We start from the raw sequence: 22,516 nt of genomic DNA, 5'->3' as shown, positions 1-22,516 counted from the left end.
CAAGATGAAGGTGACATGCTAAATGGCACACAAAAAAATCACCAGGGAATTCCTTCATTTCAGGTAGTAAGTCCTTTAACGCAAAAGATGTCTCTGAATACCTTTCCAACGCAGGCTGCAGACAAACCATCCAGGACAGAATATACCCTAAAGAACAGCAACACCATATTCCTGAAATACTATGCTAAAAGACTGCTGCATACTGAACTATTACTGTTCAAAAGCCCTTCATGTTTTAGCAGTTTCCAGAGGACAATAATTCTTGGAATTACACCATCATATGAAAACTTCTAACACTGCCCTCCAAACTCTATAAGCCCCCCACTTACCTTTTGGAACCTCCTTTGGCAAAATCACGTTTAGAGCACTGGGTTACACCCCACACACTCTGGCAACGTGGCAGCTTCTGCTCCCTTCTCAGTCAAGGTGCAGAGAAGTCCTGCTGCACCTGGGGAACTCGTGCAAGCAGGAGCCCTTGCTGTGACACAGGAAGCCCTCCCTAACCAGCCTCAGCTCCTAGCCAATACAGGCCCTTGCTGCTTCCCATTCAGTGGCTCCTAACACCATCCAGTGCCACGTGGCTGTTCGGTCACTGGGCCGTGCCTCGAGGGTCACAGTCCCCAGACGTCCCCAAAAGGTTTTCAGCCTCACACCCACCCGAGGAGAGCCTGGGGACTAGTTTCTTTTTTTGTCCCCTAATAAAAAGGAGTCCTCCTGGCAACCGAGCTCTGCCCCACAGCCTCACCTTTTCTGCAGGTATTGAGGACTGCTCTTGCCAGAATCCATCACCTTTCATCTGCCCAGGCAGGAACAAAGGCACAGTCACAAGCATGGCTGCCATTCCTTCTCTGCCCAATGCAGCCCTGCCCAGGTAGAGGCACAGGTGCCGCTTATTGGGGCCTGCCGCCCCAGCTGGGCTGTGCAGGAGGCACACCTGGGCCCAGGGCCCCTTTCTTTTCTGAGAGGGCACCCAGGACAAGTAGGAGTAAACCCCACTTGGCATCGGGAGTGTGTTTCGGGATGCATTAGGTGTGCTTCTCTTCTACCGTGTTTGTTCAGTTTAAGGCCTATGCTTTTTTAAGGATTTAAGAGCTATCTTTGTGGAGACTAGCAGCCCCCCTGCTCCCCACTGCTGCCAGGCACAGCTAGCAGCCAGTCCCTGCCTGCAGCTGACCGGAGCCATTTGCAGCTGCAGACACTTTCATGCTGATTAACCATTTCCCAGCATTCACCTTGTGTTGCACATTTTCAGTTGTTTTAGGCCGCCATCCCAGCACAACTGCTCTGGTGCACAAGCTGTCATTTCATCCATCCAGAATGTGTTTCTGGCAAGGGCTTTAATAATCTGTTGTCCTCATGATCATCCTCTTTTCCTTTTCAGAGTAACAAAGTATTAATTTAAATAACATCTACTAAAATGGTAAAATTAATGCAAATCACACGTGTTTTTCCACTTCCAAGTTTGTCCTCAGTCTTTTCCTTCAGAAGAAAAGGTTGCCATGCTCCTGCAACATAATTCAAACACATCAACCCTAGATAAAAATGCAGTCTGCAATTTCTGTCCATCCTGGGCTTGAGATTTGTAGTCTTTCATTCTTCTAAGCTCTCTGCTAGCCTATGCAATACCAAGCAACATGGCAGCCTTTCTCAAGTTTTGTATGTAAAAAATAATTTTCCATTTTCTCCATTTGCCTGGCTGCTGTCCTGCCAACTCTAGATCAGCTCACCCCTCTGTCCCTCTCCTCCTCATTTAATGCTACCTTGTGTAACAAGGCAAGGGCTAGCAGTTTTAGGATCTACTTTATACTTTTCTTATTATGCATGTGTTGTATTTGTACATGCCTTCTCATAAAGGCCTGGATTTTGTATTTTACATAGAAATTCAGGATAACACTCCTAATTTAAGAAAAAAGTATTTTGTACGCTATTAGCATTTATTTTTTTAATCCAGCAGTGAATAATTCAGATGTTGGCCAGTATGAGGGTTTGTTTCCTAAGTACACATCTCCCTTTGTAACTACTATCCATGTTTATTCTCAAAAAAGGACTACAGGTTTCTCTCTCCTCTCCCATTCTCTTTAAGCCTTGCAAACTGGAGTTTGATAATGATCACTTCTGATTTTGCAAGAAATCCTGCACAGTGTTTTAACTGTCACCTTTTTCAAGGGCTGTAAGAGTAATTCTTCTTACAGTTTGTAGTGCACAGTGTCACTGTACTTGTGTCTTTAAAAGGAACAGCTTTACTTAATGCAGCAAAAGCTCAGGTTTGTTTTAACCACGTATTAGCAGTCTACCAAAAAATTAAGTGGTTATGCTACCTACCAAGTTCCTTTAAGAGGAGCAAAGGTAGTAGTTCTAAGTAGCATTACTTTCCTCAAGTATTTATTAGCACTGATGAGTGATATTTGGGCCCACTTTTACTGGCATATCACTTCTATGTTTTGCTTCCTCCCTATGCATATAAAATGGAACAGGCGTGTTTGCTGCGTGGTTTCTGGTCAAAACACATTCAGTATACGCATCAAAGGAGATTTTGTTTTAGGTGTGCTGTTTGTGTTTCAAACTGCTAGGAATTATCTCGTTGTTACAGGAAATAACAATATTAATTACATTATAGCTCAAAATCATATTAGCAAGAATTACCCTAGTAATAGGACACAGCATTGTATTAGCAATTTTTGGTCAGCCCACTGGTCCATTTCGCCTTCTGTGCTGTCTCTGACAGTAGCTCATGCTCAGCTAACTGAAGAAAGCGCAAGAAAATTTGTAACTAAATTGTTTTGGTTAAAGCAATAAACATTAAGCAAAGGCATCCATATTCTACTATGTGGATAAAATTCTGTATTATTAATTATTCCACATTTGAGAATATCCATATAACAGATAAATATGTTACATCATGGAAAGAATGGCCCAAATTTGGAAATTAAAGTAGAGACTTGACAGTGCATCCTTTGTACCCATCTCCAGCAGCTGATAATAATTTGGCTAAGACTGCATTTGATAAACAAAGCTGTGATGTTCTACTGGAAATACACTTATAGTAATATTAGCAATGGTATTTTCAATGACCAGAGTTCAGCATACTTGATGTTGGCTTCATGTTAACCTCTTTCCTCAGTGCTGTTAAATCTAATTCCAAAGAGCGATAATCACATGTCAAATGCTGAGAGTGTTTGAAATCCAGGCTCAGATCCAGTTTTACAAACTGGCCTCATTATCCCTTATGGCAGACCAAACTCAATCACCAACCCTGTTCCCCTACCCCCCAAAATTCCAAAAAATAGATGCACAACTTGAATTAGCCACTATTTTCAGAGCACTTTGAAAAACAAAGACTCTTTCACTCTTTCCCTTGATTGTATCACAGCACCTGCAAGTATTCTAGGCACCTCTAGGGAACATGTTAACACTGCTCATTTCTGCTTCTCAAAAATTTCTCATCTAAATTTAGACATGATCAGACAAGTAAAGGTCAAAAACACAAAACAGGGAGTGAGACAAGTATAAAGGGAGATTTTGGTAATCAGGTAACGCAACTGTTCAGTGGAAAGCTAAGGAGATCAGAAGTCTTCCTTTGCTACTGGAGATGTGGGTGTATGGGATCCCGTTCCATGGCCTGCTTACCTGCAATTCTTCCCATTTGCAGTATGAGCTTTCCTACACTCCGCTCTGTCACAGATACCTGCCTTTTTCCTTTCTAATTCTTTGATCATCTGTCCAACAGATGAATATGCACTCAGCTGCTTGCATGTGCTGTTTTGATCTCCGCTTTACACTGACATCAACTCATTGCTGTGTTAGGCACTAACTACCAGCCAGGGCTTGCTTTTCCCCTGCATCTCTCTACTTTTTGATGTCCGTAGCCTTCATAATCTCTGTTTATCCTGGCTTGGCGAGAAGAAAATATATACAAAGTTCAATCTAAAACCCTAACTTCTAATATACGCCAATGAGAGCAGTAATACAGTCATTTGTAATTTGAAGTGTCACTGAAGGCCTCACTACACTTTCATCTAATTCAGACTGAAAGTGAAAATTAATAGAAATCAATGGGCTGGAGTCTCAAGATAAACTGAATTATCTCTGTCTATTTTGGTTGCACATACTTGTTTTTCAAATATTGTCTTGAGATACCATCATCAAATAAGGAAAGCTGTCCTTATCTCAAGTATTACATGAATTTAATTTAAAACAATTTAAATATGCATAATGTTTCACTGTGAAATAGTGAACAGGTCTGAGAAAAGAAAAAGTGGAAAAGTTGCACAGAACTGTGTTTTCAGGAAATATTTGAATATCATAAGGCAACATGCATGCAGTGACCTAGGACATGGGAGAAATATTTTTAAACTAAGGCCTTTCTGACAACAGCTAAAAAATTTTGTGGTAGTCCATAGCAAGTTGCTAAGGTATACATGACCTTATTGACAGCAGTATTTAGTTTTGATAGCAAAAATGGAAAATGTGCTCACATGACAAATATCTGTGTGCAGTATTCTTTGAACTAAAACACATTCAGTATCACAGGAAATAGCTACATGTTTGTTTTTTATTCCTAGGCTGAGAAACTTGTCACATATGCCACTGTGTAGTCAGCTGTGTGGTTTTAACAACTGAGATAATAATTGATAAAAATGAGTTTATCTTAACAATTATTTTCTCTACAGAAATTTGTGTCACTAAAGAGATAAAGTCTCAGAAGACTATTTCTGCAGGAAGAAGAGGATACAAAGCTTAGATATTTTAGGGTTAAAAACAGATGTCTGATTAATGTAGCAACAGTATGATACTTTTTAAGATTGTAATAAGACCTATAGCCTGTCCTGGCACTGCTAATGTACATAATACACACAGTGGTCAATGACACAATTCTATATACCATAACTAACTCCTGAATTTATTCCTCGCTCTGGTTCATTATCACTTGAAGGGATATTTTCCAGGTTTTCAGGCATTGCCACATACTCATACCAGAAAAGGAGACATACTGCAAGCTTTCTTTTGAGTCAGGAGCCTGAAGTAGAAGCAGCCAAGTTAATTTTCACCTGATTTTTTACTCCCTCCCCCCGCCCCGAAGACAGTTCTGAAGATGAAAAAAACTAGTTGTTTTGAGTAAAGTACGGAAATCAAAAGATATTTTTGAACTTAATTTAATTTCACTTTAAAGCTGATAAATGAATTACTGACACTCTAATTTAGGAGGCACTAGGAGCAAGGTGGATATTTTAAATAAAAGTTCCTTGAAAATTTAAAAAGAATATCATAAAGAGAAATATCTCACAGGCATCTCAGAGAAACAGGCTGTCCAACTTAATAAAAATTCAATGGTAATTGTGTCACCAACTCTCCAATGGTTTTTTTTTCAAAATTCCAATCCTAAATCATTTGCCTGCATGCAATACTACAAAGATTTGAATGCTTTATACTAAACAATGTAAGTATTTTTGATTAAAAAATGTAGTGTAAGCATTTGCTTCAACTATTGCATTAAAATATTTGCCAGTGACAATCTGAGCACAGCAGAAATAAAAATCAAAGTTTTAACTACTGTGGTGGCTCAAAAACAATGCAACATATGCAAAACCTGAACATAAGTATTTAAACATGAGAGTGATTTTACCTGTACTATAGCTTACTATATTGAGCTTAATTCATAATTATACACAATTTTATGAAGTTATAATTTTGAACTCACTGGAGGTCTTGATGAGAATAGGATTTTGAACTCAGTGGCACTACTAATGAAGATGGCCCACAGCCAGCGTAACCTGGCAAAACCCTCAGTGCTGTCCGTATGATGCTCGTTTCTTGAGCTACCTGATACTTTCTCCTTATTGAGAAAGCGTTTGCACAGAACAGTCTTCCTGGGTGTTAAATTCAAAGCAGTCTCATCTGTCCATCATTAAACAGGGATGTTGTACCTAGTATAAATTTTTGACAATTAATGGAGACTTTTAACACAAAGGGACACTACAAGTTTTGGAGGTCCTGTTTGGTGACAGGCTGAGTGGGTTTGAAATATAGGAATCCTTACTGAGTTGAACAGTGAGAGAAATTCATTAAACAACAATGTATACATTGATATTTTGTCAATATACATTGATAAATACATCATTAATAAATAAATCTTAAAATAAACCAAGACTATGCCTCACGTTCTTCTAGGTGAGTATGAGGCGCAGGAAGAAGTACCATTCAATACCTGAAACAACTGCTACCTTTGTATCTCCTTCCAGGATAATACTGGGGTCCTTTTAGCCTGACTATTTCCATCTTCTATTATTGCTTATTTTACAGATAAAAGCATAGGCTCTCTATGAATCTCCTAGAAGACACATAAACAAAACATCGTTACCAAAGAGTAGGCGATGGACAACAGCAACCGTAAACTTCCCACAATCAAGCAACATTTCCTATTCACAAATGCGCTAATTCTGTCATGTAAGCAAAATTTGAAGATAAAGGAAGAAACTGGAACTATATGGTGCCCCCTGAAACTGGACAAAATGTAATTTCCCATTGGATGTTGACAACAAGCAATATTTTAGAGAAGCAGATTAGACCACCATGAAAAAGGTAAGAAAGACAGTATTTTGGCTAGATATGACTAGCAATCTGGAATTATAATTCAGCTGCCACTACCACATCTCCTGGTTCGTAGGGTCTGCACAGAGATCAAGGTATAAACAAATAAATTATGTTGGAGAGCCTGCCTTTAAAACACAGCTTTTACCTTTTGTTCTAAGATTGGGTTTTGAGAACTTTCTGGGAGTAACATATGGAGTCCACATATGAAATCAAATATCTCAGTTTAAGAAAGACTCTTTGTCTTCTCAGGAATGACTCAGGTGAGCATTATGACAATCTCAACTCATTAAAAGCTGTGTTTATTTCATAGTTGCTTGCTAAACCAGAAATGACATCAGTGTTCAGTCCCTTCAGCTCTTGATGGGCAGTCTTGTGATGACGGAGAAACTTCCATAACTGTCAGTGGTAAGAAGGGAAGTTAGTATCTGGGTTTTAATTACGGGATTGTGATTGTGGATAAAGATGGTAGCCATAGTTGATCACACTTAATCGATTTGCTCTTACAGTCTTAAAGAGTAGTGAATTAAAGATAAAGAATTGAAGAGTCCCTTTGGGTGAAAAGTCATATCAGCTTAGACTGAAAAGGTCTACGCCAGGAAAATAAAAAAAGGTAAAAATTAGTCTTTGGAGATTTTGTATTATGCAAAAAAAAGCACAAAAACAACTCCTATCAACAGTATTTGTATTAGTAATCCATTCTCTATTCCTTTGAGAGGCTAGCTGGACTAGTAAGTGAAGAGAGGAAACAATAGTGAACTTGCAGCTTACTTATTTGACAGTCAATTAAGAAAAAGTTGTATGTGAAAAAACTCAAAGATGAAAAGTTCCTAAATGAGAATGTGGATGCGAACACTGCCCTTGGCTTGCGTGGTAGCCAAAATTTGGAAAGAAACTGATCGAATACAGACAAAACCTCAGAAAGTAGGTGCAACAGTGATACTCAGCATGAACTTTAGCATAACTGGGGAACTGGTAGATTCATTTCAGTTTTCTGACTCCCCAAAGCAACCACAGGATAATCATGAACAGCAAAAATATTTGGATGATCACAAATATGAAAAATGAGAAATGTGGTGCAGCCACTTAGACATACTCCAAGAATATTACAGGATGAAAAGGCAAAATGACAGTATTTGGACAAGATCACCACATATTTGTTATGTCTGCAACTCACAAACTATCGGATACAAATAATGTGTGTGGGATGTGATACAAAATTTTGAACATTTGTTCCTGGATCTGTTAGCTGTTTGTGTATTATTACATAACCAGTGACCCACACGTGGCATGCTAAGTATTTTATTATTTAGTATACTAATTCTAAAGTTCCATCAAAAGTAAGGACTTGTATAGAAAACACTTGTATGTTAGATAGGAAAGAGAAATTACTAATACAATAAACCAGTAACAACTCTTCAAAACTTGAACTCAGTTCATCCCGTCACCCGTTATGCAGGTATTTTGTTACTCAACACAGAGAAGGGCAAGCAATCTTCTTCCCTTATGTAAAGCTCCTGATAATACTCTCTCTTTTCTACAGTAGGAATGTTATGATACACAGTATGGGAATAGCGATACGACACACCAGAGGGAGCACATGTTTACCTCATCCCAGACTCCTGGATGGGTTCCTTTTTCTGGAAAATCTTCATAGAATATGAAGATGGATCCCTTTGTACACAGAATTTTTCCCAAGCAAATTCTCTGTTCCTAATTCTCTACTTCTGCTGCCACAACCCAACGACACTGACAAACCCTGTAGCTTATGCTATGCTAACTTCACATTTTCTCTAAGTCTCTGTTTGAATCCTCATTTTGTATAGAAGAGACCCTCGAGGACACTGCAAACTTTGTGTCATCACACCAAGAGCCTATGCCTACCATTCCTTTGCATATTCCTTATATAAACACCACAAATATCATATGTCTCATTTCAGTTTTTATTTGGATATTTTTAAGTTAAGTTGCTCAAGTCCATTTTCCATCAATACAGACACTAAAAATTGAGATCAACATTTAAGGCAACATTAGCATCCATGCCAAGCTCAATATGCAAACCTTATCATCTAAGCACCACAGCATCCAAGAATCGTCACAGGTCCCCTACCTCCATCACACATTCCCTTTCCATTTTAACTCTGCTATCCCACACTACACTCAGTAATTCAATTTAGATGCAACATTCTCAAGTAAGACCTTGTCATTTTTTATATTTTATTTCTTATGAACTAGATCATTTTTGCATAAGGTGATACAAATGAGTGAGATATGTTTCAGGGTGAAAGTATGCAGTTGATTTATGTTGTGATACCATACAGGATTTTTAAAAAAAATATATTTAACATCATTATTCAACGACTTAGTATGAACATTATATGTATTTAGCCTTTTAGTAAAGGCTATACATTGACACTTGTTAGAATGATAATTTTGCTTTAAATTCTGGTTTCTTTAGTGTTACTGTTGACAAGTGTTTGAGTTAAGGATGCTCAGGTGCAACTTTTATGTAGGAATATTTACAAGTATACAAAGGACCACATAGTTTTTAATACACCCACTATTCTTAATACAGAGTAAATAAGGATTTGTCTTGTGCCCATGGAAATATTTCAACATGTGGGTCTTGCTTTTTTCTCTTTTACAGTAAAAGGAAAGGTTTTACTTTTCCTTAAGAAGTGTATTTATTACAAGATGGTTAGCATACATATATCACATAACATACAAGAGTTAAAATTAACTAGTTACAAAATAAGCAGTTGTATGTATATTTTCATATAACCTAAGAACAGGATCAGTATTTTACAAAGTACATATAAAAGTACTTCATATACAAAGAAAAATACAAATGTGCAAACACCATTGTCACAGGTGGAAATTTGTAAATTGAAAAATGCTAGAAAAATCCTTCATATTTTTGTTTTGAAATTGCAAATGCATTAAAAACAGCTGCATTTCCTATTGTGTGTGGTGAGAAATTTATGTTCCTTTCTGACAAAATACATTAGTTATAAAAAAACCCCACAAACAATTTAATAACTGAAAAATCTTATAAGTTTAGTCAGTTTGGTTAGGCTGACATTAAATTACAAGAGAACGTCTGGAAAAATGAGAAAATAGTGAATCATATATACAAACCTTTTGTAATATTAGTGTGCTATTTAACATATTAACATTTCAAAATAAAAACAATGGCTTAATTACCTACATATTCTACTCAATGTCATCAATATTTGTAGACTGTAAAAATTTCTACTAATTTGGGGCTATTAAAAATGTTTTGCCAGGATTTTAAGCTGAACAAACACAATTTTATCAAATGTAAAAATCTATAAACAGTCCTCCAATTCATGTGCAAAAAATGTTTAAAAAGTATCAAATCACGACACATCAAACCAGTTATGTACATATTTAATATCTGTAAGTGTTGTTAACTAGCTAGTATTGTTCTGCTATAAATAACTTACCTCTGTCCTGCAAAATGTCTGCATTTTAAAGATTTCAGTGCAAGTGCTTGCTTCATTGTTTAGTGCATTATCATGTTTGTTATTTTTTATTTTACAGTGAGCAGAACAGCATATAAATTAACATATACAACTCACACATAAGAGATCTTTCTTCTACTGAATTCCTAGTTTGTTGTTTTCCATTTCTCCTGGGTAGTGTCGGCCAGTTTTCTTTCACTTATCCCATTGTAATTGCAAACAGAATCTAAAATAAAAGTGCTATGATCTTCAGATAATCCCTAGAATTTGAAATTCCATAACAACATTGCAGAAGCACTCAGTAGAGCACAAGATTAGAGAATGACCTGCACACTGAGAAGACACCTGAAAGTCTGGTATCGGGCAATTTCACTTTTTGGTCTTTAAAAATATCAACTGTCTATAAACATTGGCAACCTGATATATATGTCACTGGACTCACAAGCTTCATTTATTTATTTATTTTTAGGAATTGTAGACATGTTCCCTCTTATTCATGACTGGCTTGGAAATAAGAACATTCTGTTTAAAAATATAAATAATGTGAAAATACACTTCCTGTTGGAGGGAAAACTTCTACAATTTCCTTTGGACAGGTTTTCCTAACAGAATAGCTCTGAAATGAGAAAACCAGGATTAGATGATAGTGCAAATACAGCCCACTTTTATAGCTAGGAATTGTACTGAAGAAAGTGGAAATTCAGGATAAATGGATTATTATTTTTCAAAGTCCTCCCTGCAGAAAAAAAAAGCAGTTACAGTGGTTATAATTATTACACAGAAAAGGAACTCTAGCATATTATGAACTTTTATGGCTGAAATGTAAGGAAGGCTGGTTGTCTGTCAGTAACATTTCAGAACTTAGCTTCTTACAGGAAGAGGTGTCTTAAACGTGTCTTTATTATGGAACATTTTTCCTTTCTAAGCATCTGAAATGCAACTCTGGATCCTATCCATCCATTGTTGAGCACTCTGTGCATCTTGGGCACAGAAATTATATACACGTTTATTTGTCTTCAACTGCAAAGGAAAAATAAGAACATGAAGATAGACAAGTCAACACACAAAACAGAAAAAGAAACTTGCAAACTTTACTTTAAACTGTAATACTCAAGGTACTAATTGGGTCTGAATGTAACAGTTTTTGAACTTCTGCTGTTGAGACTGAGGACCAGATGCTAGCTGTGTAAAAACTTTTTGTCTTGAGTTGTCATGACAGCTCCTTCCTAGCTCACACCTTCCAGCAGGACTGAAAGTAGTAGGTTAAACACACCAAGAAAAGAAAGTTTCACATAAAGATCAAGTAAAGACCAGATATACTTACATCAAAAAATGCTTTTTCACTTGCATGTTTTGGGGCTCCAATTGTTGGAGAAGCAGGAATCACAGTTTCTACTTCTGCAAGGTCTATGTGTCCCTTACAGCTTGTATCCTCACCAGAATCATAGTATCGCAGCTAGACCAGAAGAGAAAAAAAAAAATCAAATATGCTATTTAGATGGACCTTTCACTTCTTCTTCCCTTTTCCTGGATACAACCTGGGGGCATGGAGGGGTAAGGGTGGGAGGCACAAATATTATTAGGACCTGAGGACATCAGACATGGGAAATTTCTAAGACACAACTGACAGAAACCATAGGTTTGGTATATACAAAATGGTGGGACTGGTGATAGCCCTTAACTGGCCAGTCCTCTATTTGACATCTCTGGGTAATAGTGAAGTCTCCACCATCTGCTCCTGTGCAGACACAGAGTTGGGGGAAGAGCATTTTGTCACCAGAGTTTCAGAGCAGAGAAGCTTCAGAGTCATGCATTGCTTCTGGGTAGAGGACATGTGAAGGATGAAAGCAGAACCTGGTCTTCACGATTCAGCATTCCTTATCAGTTTTTCTAACAGAAACCACCTCTTCACTGTTCATTACAATGAAACTAACACAAAAGCTTTACTTCACCAAGGAGTTAACAGAACACTTATTCTCTATATTTCAAGAATTTAAAATGATCAGCAAAAATTTAAGTATAATTTTAGATAATTATAAACTACATAGAAAACTCACATTTTCCTATACTGCACTTAGTGGTTGAAAGAAACTTGCCTTTTTTTTTTCTTGTTGCAAAGATACTTTGATATGAATGTTAACCACTCTGTAAACTGAGTTTCAGTATGCAAACAAGTTCCAGAAGAGAAAATCTGATACTTGCTTTTCAAAAATCCCATAAACCAATGCAAAATAGTAAAGCAAACCTTCATAGCAAAGGTCAAACAACAGAATTCCAACTAAGATTGACCTGTATTACTCCTACATCTATGATACTCAGGAGGAGATTTGGATACACAAAAAATATTATTTTTTTTCTTCTGCAAAATGAAGCTTTTCTCCTCTGGATCAGGAAGAATAATTATAATCAGCACATTTGTCAGTATTTTACCACACTAATCTAGAAATCCTCAATTAGCATTTTAAAAGATGACTGTCTGTATCTATATTACATATTTTTAAGTGTATTGATTACAATAAATTAATATTTTTAAACAAAAGCATACATGAGTCTCAGAGGCTGCAACCCACAATGTGTGGAATATTTGGCTCAATGTAGATTACTGTCTGATGACCCAGCATTATTTAAAGTACATGAGACCACAAATTTCCACTGCAGAATTCCGGCACACATTGTAAATTGGATAAAATGTTTAGACCAACAGATCTCCTCTGTTTTTAGTGTTCCTTGCTGTACAATGATTTGTCAGAATATTTATGAATACTTTTGCTACTAAATTTACGTCACTATGACTAATTTAAATACTCCTAGATATGGCACCTGAAATTATTGTTCAATCAGGAACTTGCTTTTTCAGGACTTTTAGAAATACAGATTTGAGATGAAATTTTAACTCCTTTTAAGTAATTTACAAAATCCAAACTCATTTCAGAGCGATCTGTGATCCTGTTCTCCATATTTGAAAAGACTTTCCTACAGAGATTCCAGGTCAGCTTTCTCAAATACGGGTTACAGAAAAACACTAAAAAGTCAAGTGAGGTAAATGGATTTTTCTGCTGAAGCAAATGATTTTCCAGAGTATATCATGCCCTTTCATTTGCAAAAGAAAATGCTCATGGCAAAGTGCTTGAGGAACAAAGAGGCTGTAAAATACACACTGAGCATACAGCAACTACTACAGTTTCAACATGAATGCCTGAATTAAACTTGCTATCAGTTACCATATTAGCTCTCAGCATCCCAATTGCACTCTAGGAAATACCTTCTAAGTTTTTCACTCTCTAGTTCGGAAAGAGTTTTTAGCTCTTTTGGAAACTAAAGAAGTCATATTAAAGGGTAAATTATGCTGACCACTTAATTGCTTAATGACATACTAGAGTTAGCAGTGCTTTAAAAAATTGCTTGTATTACTTGTATACCACAATGCCCAGAAAATGTCCTCAGGCACTACCTGCCTTTTTTTTCCTGAGGCATGAAGCAGGCAAAAAATGTTTGGGCCCAAACAATAATGCATGACTTCCAGTCCAATAAGTCTTTTATGATTATATGCTAAACAGTTATCACTGTTTTAAAAAACCCAAAACACTAGAAAACCTCTGTCCATTCAGAATGCTGTATCAGCTACAAAATACACAAGATAAACATAGATATACAGTCTATAATGATGTAGCACACACATTGCATCTGAAAATATTCATTATTAGTATTATTTGTAAAATCATTCTGTACAAACCCAGTAAATAAAAAAGCAGAAAACTAGTCATAAAAACATCCATTATCTGAAAAGGTTTTACCTGGTGTTTTGTCACATCCAGCACAAACCAGCGAGGTTTCCAACCTTTTAGTAAAGCTCCTCTTTTGTACAGCGTACCTTCAAAAGATCTGAAAGGTACAGAAAACACAAATGGCACGTGATTCCATAATATGAATATTGGTGATATATAAAAGCCCCAAAATGACTACATACATATTCAAACACTTCTTTTACTGCAGTAAAACAAATCTGTTTTAAACCAATAGTTTAGTTAATGGTAACTGTGATACACTGATAAACACTGTTCCAGTACTCTGGATGCATTAAATGTGCAGCTACAATTTGCTTGTGCATATAAAGGGGAAGATTGAAAGGTACTGCTAGGAGATAGAGGCCCACCCATCAAGACAACTAAATGTGATCAAAACCACAAAGAAGGAATAAAGTAGTCACAAAGCATTCTGTGCATATGAAATTATTTTTTCCCTAAGGAAAATAATTTCCCTAGGAAATTATTTTTTCCCTAAGGCAGAGACTTGTACCAATCTAATACAAGGTTCATAAATACCCTACGATTATTCAGTTTACCTATTTTCATCATTCTTTGATGTGAAATGATTGTATAGTGTAGTTGTTCTTCTATCTACTCCATTAGAGGGTGAGATGCTTGTGCTTTGTTCCTCACCCAGCCCACTGTCAGGTATTTCCAACAAAGACCTCTTTTGATAGGAATGTAGATTAGCTGACATCATCCCTGAGGAGCCAGAAGGATGTCTCTGGAGCTAAAAAAGATGTAAATAAAAGAAAAAAGGTCATGCCATGTGTCTTGCATTGTGAGACTGTCTCAACATTATACTGATAATATGTGGTACAACACCTAAGTTGTGAATTATTATGAGGCCAAAAAAATCTTCATAATACAAGTCAGTGCTGCCTCAGAAAAGAAGTCAGAGGGATGGCAATTCAATGAATTTCTTAAGCAGAAGGGTTCACATCGTGTGAGAAATCCGTATTTCAGAAAAGCCTTGTATATTCCAGTGACATAATCTTGAACAATGTTTCCCTTGCTTTCTCAGAAGCATCTAGAACTAGTCAGGCATTTGGATACCATAAATTTCCCTAATTTCATATTTCCCTATGGGAAGGGAAGGGAAAGAAGGGAAGGGAGGGAAGGAAAAGGAAGGGAGTGCAGTTTCCAAGATCTACTTTATAGATCCTAATCATTTTAGTAGAATCTCAATAACCTGGAACAAGAGGGATCCTGAAGTTGGTCTTAATCTAAACAACAGCATCCTAGAGATAGACTTCTTTGGGGTTGACTCTTAGCTATTGCATTTATCTGAGAATCCTTAAATAACAGCTAGGACATTGCATTTTCTTTTCTGCTTCCAATTCAATAAAAAAATCCTCTGCCTTGCTAGGATGAAACTTTTTTGATCTTGCATTCGTCTAGAATATAAAGTGAACTTGAATGACTCTGACAGACACAAAGCATATTGCTTTCCTGAGAGCAAAGGACAAATAACAAAGTAGTGCTGTGGACTAACCATTGCATGGAGGCTGGCAAATTTGAACAAGCACATGAAGCTGAAGAGTTGGGGTACAGTCTTGAGCTGGTAACTCACTGTGCCAAGTTTATAGGGAAAGCTCACAAAAAGCATTCTTCCTAGTGCATGTAGATAGCAAAGAGGCAGCCTTTAACTTAGAAAATATCTATGTTGTCAGCTATTCTTTTTACCACGGTCAAGAACCACAAACACAAGCCTGAACACTTCCTACCTTTACTAGAATCTACAATTCCGAAATTCCATTTAGACATGGAAATATCTTTACTCATCTCTGAAACTCTCTGATGTCCTTTTGGCTACTTTCAGGAACTGAGTTTTTTTGTACTTCAAGAACCTTTTAAATATATAAAGTCATATATTTGTGTATTAGTAAAATGCTCATGCTCATTTAGTCTGTATGCCTTACTCTACTCTGGAAAAGCAATTAGATAAATAGCACAAGTATAAATATATTCTTCTACATGCAGAAATACAGACCCAGTATCATGGGTTAGAACAACATATTCAATTTTTCAAAAGCAGTACTTTACTCCAAGAAATACAGTGATTTTGTCAGTGCCCCAGGTAGCCTATATAGCAGGAATGGAATTATTCTATTCAATGAACTCTTTTACTACTTACATTGTCTTGTCTGCTGTCATCCTTTAGATTCATTTTGACCCTTTCCCACAAAAGCTGCCACCTTTCTGGGCTCTGATTTAATTTACTTTCCAACCTTTCGATTTCCTGAAACAAATAACAAGGGGTCTTTTGTTAAGGATAAACACTTCTAACTGATTACTTCATGGCAATCGTTTTTATACAACCATTTTCTAGTCAATATTTTTACACAGGGAACTTTTAGGCCATGTTGCCCAGTAAAGTACAAAAACCTCTGTCAAACCAGCTATAAACTGAAATCAACCAGACTCAGGAGTCAAAGGCAACCAAGTACACCACAGCCACATAATTCTTGCATGTCACATGTTGGAAGAGCCACTGTGCTTTCAATTCTCTGCCAGTTCTCCTGAACACACAAAATTCAACACCAATTGCCATAATAGAAACACGACAATGATAAGGATAGGCTGTATTTTATAAAAATATTTACAAAGAACAAATTCTGTGCTGTGACACCAACACTGTACATTGCCAATATTAACATTCACCCTGGTTTATAAAATGGGATACAAAGCTGTAATAAAAGAAGGAAATTAAACAGAAAGATTTATTCAATTTGGATGCCAAACTGTAACAACATGTTCTTGTTGTGGAACTTGGGAATATGACCTATGTTGATAACCTCCAGTTAGGGTTATTTCCTGTTAATAAGACAGTGCATGCAAAGTTAAGTAAAAAGAGGCAATTTCATTAGTTTATGTTTACTTGTGAACACTCATCGATGCATTTCTCCTCACTTTGATGTGTGGTCCATACTCCTTGCCATGCTTCCTTTCTATATTTTTACTTTCAACAACTATATTGTTATGAAAATCTGATTCTTAATGAAATAAAATTAAAAACTCAATTTTGCAAATCCAATTAAGAGTTGATGATGGAACAAAAAATTGCCATAGGACAGAGAATTCCCATGCTATATAAAAGCCAACTAAAGCCCAAGACATGTATCTTCAGAGTCAGTAAGTCTCTGACTTTATTTACTTCTACTACACCAAACGATTAAAGTAGATTTCACAATATTCTCCAACTCTTATTAGTATTTTAGAATGACAATTTCTTCAGGAAATTATTATTGACTGAAAGACTTACAGAAAATGACTATATTTTTAAGGTAAGAAAACATTTTGACCAGGAAATTAACTCCTGAACTAAATTTTGAACTCTGAAGTGAAAATAAAAAAGCCAGTATTTGACAGTGTAACAGGAACAAAATATTTCTACAAACTCTTCCTTGCTGAAGGTAAATTCGAAAACTCAAAAGTAAAACTAAATATAAGAAATCTGGCTTAACAGCAGGAATCAAACCAGAAGTTTTAAATACTGAAGGTAGTTGAAAGCCACATATACATTAAATATTATGGGACTCTCTGCCTGCCAAGAAATAAAACCAGAATAGTTTTGTTTGGAGTATCTTCATAGGTAGGTACAAAAAAAAAGGAATGGTGAACACAAGCCAGACTAAAGGCTTCTGTAGATTACTTGTTCCTCTTACAAAGTGCTGAGTGTAAAACGCTTCCTGATGGGATACATACGACTGAATCAATTTACCACAGACTTTTTGTGTAAAAGGCTTTCCAAATTGCTGCAAAAGGATACAACCTCTTTAGTGCTAAAAGTTAGTCAGGTTTTAATCTGATAATTCTCTTTCTGCCCTAGTCTTGACTTCTGAATATAAGTCTTTCTCTGCAGAATCTGGAAGTAACTGAAACTTGTTATTTAGCAACTGGGTCACATTCCTTCTTTTTTGGCTCCACAATGAGTAGTGCTTCCAGAACTTAAAATGACAAACTTTCAACAATATATAACTTGAAAAGTTAGGAATAAATTCTCCTTTAATAAACCCCATGTAAAAAACTTACATGGCAATAAATCACTAAGATTTACTCTTGCCCCTTCAGTTTTAAAAATGTCAGATTTTGTTCCTTCCATGTGTGGAATGGACTATGAGTAGCTGCATTTCCTTGAAAGAAAAAATCCCTAAATTTATCTTTCTGGTTCATCTCCTTTTGCCTGGACCTATGGGAGCAGAAGTCAATACATATAAAAAGAAAGGTTATAACAAATACAATTGTATGAATATCTATTTCCTGAAATTAGTAATTACTAGCAATTAGCATTACTGTGCTTTTCAAAAGATATATCTGCTAAGTAATCTGCTTTGTAATATTTGAATGGTACAGACAGGAGTTAACTCTGCAGACACACCAGAACTGCGGAGACTGATCACCTCCTCTGTATCCACAATGTGTCGGTGCACACACAAAACAATGTGGGCGAAGTCCTACACTAGTGAACTGTCTTGACTGTGACAGAGCACCCTGTTTTGGAAGTCCTTCCTTGTCAGTATTTTCTCTTCAACTCCTGGGCTAGAAGGCTTCTGAGACTTTGACTACAAATGGAAAGGTGCTGAATGTGTATCCAGTGATCGAATTGCTGCCTCTGCCAAGTGTTCAGGCTTGTGTGTGCAACTAGTTGTACATGACTAGTTCAATATTTGGAATGAACTTTTTGGTTCAGGGTCCGCTTTGATGGATCAGCCTTTTTGTCACATAACCGAAAGTTATAAAACAGCTCACAATCAGAAGTGCTATTTTTATTGTTTTGCTGGTTATTCATTGACCCCTTATATAGCTTTAGTTCTTTACGGCATATGTTTACAGCAGAGTTAATTTAGGTGACTGGCATCCTAAAGTGGCATCTTTGAGTTTGCCAACCTCTCTCTGAGCAATCACCATCTAATGTTAAGTGATGTAACTGCTTATTTATAAGAATAGGACACGTAGGTTCACCTCTCACAATTCTTAAAAGTACCAGAATCTGAGCCACTCCCAATGAATTATGGGGACTGAATACCTTTTTAGGAATGTTAGCAAATTAGTGTGAGACAGTGGAGATGTGTCTGCCTGCAAGGATTTTCCTTCCATTTTCGCTGAAATATAGGTAGATTACTACCTCTAATACAACCAGCAACCAGGCACATATCACAGAATGGTTGAGGTTGGAAGTGACCTCTGGACATCATCTGGTCCAACCCCCTTGCTGAAGCAGGGCCACCTACAGCCAGTTGCCCAGGACTGTGTCCAGATGGCTTTTGAGTATCTTCAAGGATGCAGACTCCACACCTCTCTGGGCAACCCGTGCCAGTACTCAGTCACCCCTCACAGTGAAAACATGTTTCCCGATGTTCAGATGGAACCTCCTGTGTTTCAGTTTGTGCCCATTGCCCCTGGTCCTGTCACTGAGCACCACTGAAGACAGTTTGGCTCCATCTTCTTTACCCCTTCTCTTCAGATATCTATATACATTGATAAGGTTCCCCCTTGAGCCTTCTCTTCTGCAGGCTAAACAGTCCCAGCTCTCTCAGCCTTTCCTCATATGCGAGATGCTCCAGTCCCTTAATCATCTTTGTGGCCATTTGCTGGACTCTCTCCAGTAGCCCCATCTCTCTCTTGTACCAGGGAGCCCAGAACTGGGCATAGTACTCCAGGTTTGGCCTTAGCAGGGCTGAATAGAGGGTAAAGATCACCTTCTTCAACATGCAGGCAACACTCCTAATCCAGCCTAGGATACCACTAGCCATCATTGCTGCAAGGCCACATTGTTGGCTCATGGTCAGTCTGCTGTTCCCCAGGACCCTTTCTCCAAAGCTGTTTTCCAGCTGGGCGCCCCCAGCATACATTGGTACATGGGGTTGTTCCTCCCCAGGGGCAGGGCTTTGCACTTCCCTTTGTTGAACATCACTCAGATAAGTTAGCTGATTTATAATGTATCACGACATACTCATGTCAAAGGATGATCTGAAGAGCTAGTCTTTATGGGAAACATTTAATCCAGAACTTTAGCCTGTACTGAAGACACGGCTCTTGGATGTGCTACACTGTGGTATTATCTTACTGAATCTTACAAGCAAGGAAAGCAAGTGCTTACAAAAAAAGAAGCAGCAGGTACCTCAAAGTTCCTGTCAAATGAGTTGTTTTTGAGTTTTGTGGAGAAATCTACCTTTTTAAAATGGAGAAATTATTTTAAAACTATTTACAACTAATCTCTGAAAGAGAAAACAGAGGCACAGGTGTGCTGTTTCACAATTACCTTTCATTTTCTTTAAAAAATGGATGGGTAGCTGCTCTTACTATCGGTACCTTGTTTCTGATTTCTATCATGCAGAAAGGCCATCAGAAAAAATGGTCTTACAGAGAAGCACCTCTGTTTGGATCTGCTTTTGAACATTTATGTCTCCAAAGTACGCTTTTCAGAATTTAAGATTTGAACAACCTAGCTCATATTTGTTGGCTGCCTCTGATGTGGTAGAAGTGAATTGAGAAGCTTTATACAGAAATCTGTATTTTAAAATGCATTTTATCATCTGCAATCTTTAAAAGGCTTCATTTAGGACTAAATGAATGAAGTGTGCAGATTGGTTAACTTCCTACAACTCATAAACATAAGGATTTATGGAAACCATAGAGCCATCATACACATCTGGTTAGAGGTGCATTGTTATGTACCCAAAACACACTAGAACACTTACTGCTAAAAAAACACACCTTTTGCTCTTATTAGAAGAGCACCACATTCTACCAAGGAAAATTCTGAATTAAGATACTCACTAACTTCTCTGTTTCAGCTTTATATCCTGAAGACCACTATCTAGTTTTCAACTGAAACATATCTTTAGAACAAACAAATTTGGGCTTATCATTATAAACTAAGGGAGAATCAATTTCCCTAGTAATTTACCATTGCTAAATATGGTCTCAGTTCAAACATTTTTTTGGATACCAACACATTCTCAATGGATTTATGATTAAAGAGAGGTCTTTCTCCTACATCAGCAATAGCCCTAAATTAACAACTTGTTTTAAAAAAAGTTCACTTTGCTTTTTAAACTTAGAAGAATATTTTTGTAACCTTTATACAACCTCTTCAAAGTTTTCCAAATGTTCCTCTCCATTGCTCTCTTTTATTACTATAATCTAATTCAGAAATAACATTTAAACTCTATAAAACCTGACCCACATATCTTCAGAATGTAATATGGTTAATTTTCCTGTTATATGGCAGTTTCTCACAGTTGTGGATATGGATAATTTGGCATCTACCCCAGGAAGAAATGCAGAAGAACATTGTTGCTATATTCCTGATGTACCTCTGGCCTCTAGTTACCTGATATGAAAGCTCTCTGGTTTTTTGCTAAAGAATCCCTGATATGACCCCTGTTGAGAGATTATTCTTTCTTTGCATTTGTGAAGTTATAAGCTCTGAGAAGTTCTGGCTATCTTATTTTGAGTCAAGGGGGGGGTTACAAGTGATTATTTTATTATTTTTTTTTAATTAGGCATTTTTCCTGTGTTTGATCAATTATGATTGGAAGGAATGGACCAAAAGAAATTTGAGGAATGTGCCAGAATAAAGCTAACTCTCTAGCAAAAGCAAGTCTCTCCTCAAGGACTCAAATCCATTCAGAAAGTTCCTGCCTTAAGACTTTGCTAAAAATCATCTTTGATTCACGGGAGTTCGGGGACCCACAGCATATCCCAATTTTCCAAGCATTGCAATATTAGGCTCCATAATCTCAGCTTTATATAAGATAAAGTCTGCAAATAGTTTTCAAAATAAAAAACTGTACATAATGATGTGTATCTGAATATGCATGTGGCTTGAAACAATAGCTCCAGAAAGTGAAGAATGCCCTTGTCATTTTCCTGCGCTATCAATTAACATGATAATCTAAATATTAGGACTGTTAATTATAATCAACCAAACATTTAAGAAACTACAGATGTTAAATAATTCGAAATAACTACAACAATTATCATGATAATGGGATCCTTTTTCATCTTCTAATGAAAAAAGGACAAAACCTAAGCTGCCTACACAAGCCCAAACAAGAAAAAGCCAAAATCAAGCACCTATTTCAAGTACCAAAATATTCTGAGGAATCTAAATTTACCAGTTTGGTCCTAGTAAACATGAATAAACTAAAAGCAATCATGGAAAGCTTTTCTGATAAATTTGGGCCAAGATGTTCAGTTTATGTTTGTGTATCTGCCTCCCACTTTTTAAAATCAACAAGTGTCAGATTCTGCTTTCTGATCTGTCTGGAAATTTGCGTCTTTGTCATTTTACCGCACACCTACTTTAAACTGAGTAGAAAGAGGACAAGAAAGCTAGATTCGACATTTGCCCAAATTACAATAACAGTTCCTGCATTTCTTATAAAAGGCAACCTAAAAATTTATTACACTACCTACCTTATTATTTAAAAAAGACAGTGAAAAAATGAATCCATGACTGGCTTTCTCGTAGTTATTAACTACTATTAAAGTGTACTCCCAGAAAAGTGTTCATTCAGAACAACATAAGCTTTGCAGGTCTGATTGATTCCCAGACCAACCATTGCTTCTCAAGATCAACCAGTCAGTTTTACTCAACACCTGTTTTGACATCTATCATGATCCTTT

At 36.8% G+C, this 22,516-nt stretch overlaps 1 protein-coding gene across 7 annotated transcripts in view; it reads right to left on the bottom strand.

The window, feature by feature from the left end:
• Positions 1-8,517: 8,517 nt before the first annotated feature.
• Positions 8,518-22,516, bottom strand: part of SBF2 (SET binding factor 2) — a 282,365-nt gene continuing 268,366 nt past the window's right edge. For all 7 annotated transcript variants that reach the window (XM_075502155.1, XM_075502153.1, XM_075502157.1 and 4 more), the window contains 5 exons: positions 16,017-16,121; positions 14,416-14,609; positions 13,868-13,955; positions 11,398-11,529; positions 8,518-11,093 (listed from right to left, as the gene is read on the bottom strand). In XM_075502155.1, the coding sequence (XP_075358270.1) occupies positions 10,995-11,093; positions 11,398-11,529; positions 13,868-13,955; positions 14,416-14,609; positions 16,017-16,121 (618 nt within the window). In that variant the 3' untranslated portion in view covers positions 8,518-10,994. The remainder of the gene's footprint in view (positions 11,094-11,397; positions 11,530-13,867; positions 13,956-14,415; positions 14,610-16,016; positions 16,122-22,516) is intronic.

The sequence above is a fragment of the Mycteria americana genome, chromosome 5 (genome assembly GCF_035582795.1).
Source record: "Mycteria americana isolate JAX WOST 10 ecotype Jacksonville Zoo and Gardens chromosome 5, USCA_MyAme_1.0, whole genome shotgun sequence".
Taxonomy (NCBI): Eukaryota; Metazoa; Chordata; class Aves; order Ciconiiformes; family Ciconiidae; genus Mycteria; species Mycteria americana.
Note: the sequence above shows the minus strand (reverse complement) of the source record. Positions and strands in the feature narration are given on the sequence as shown.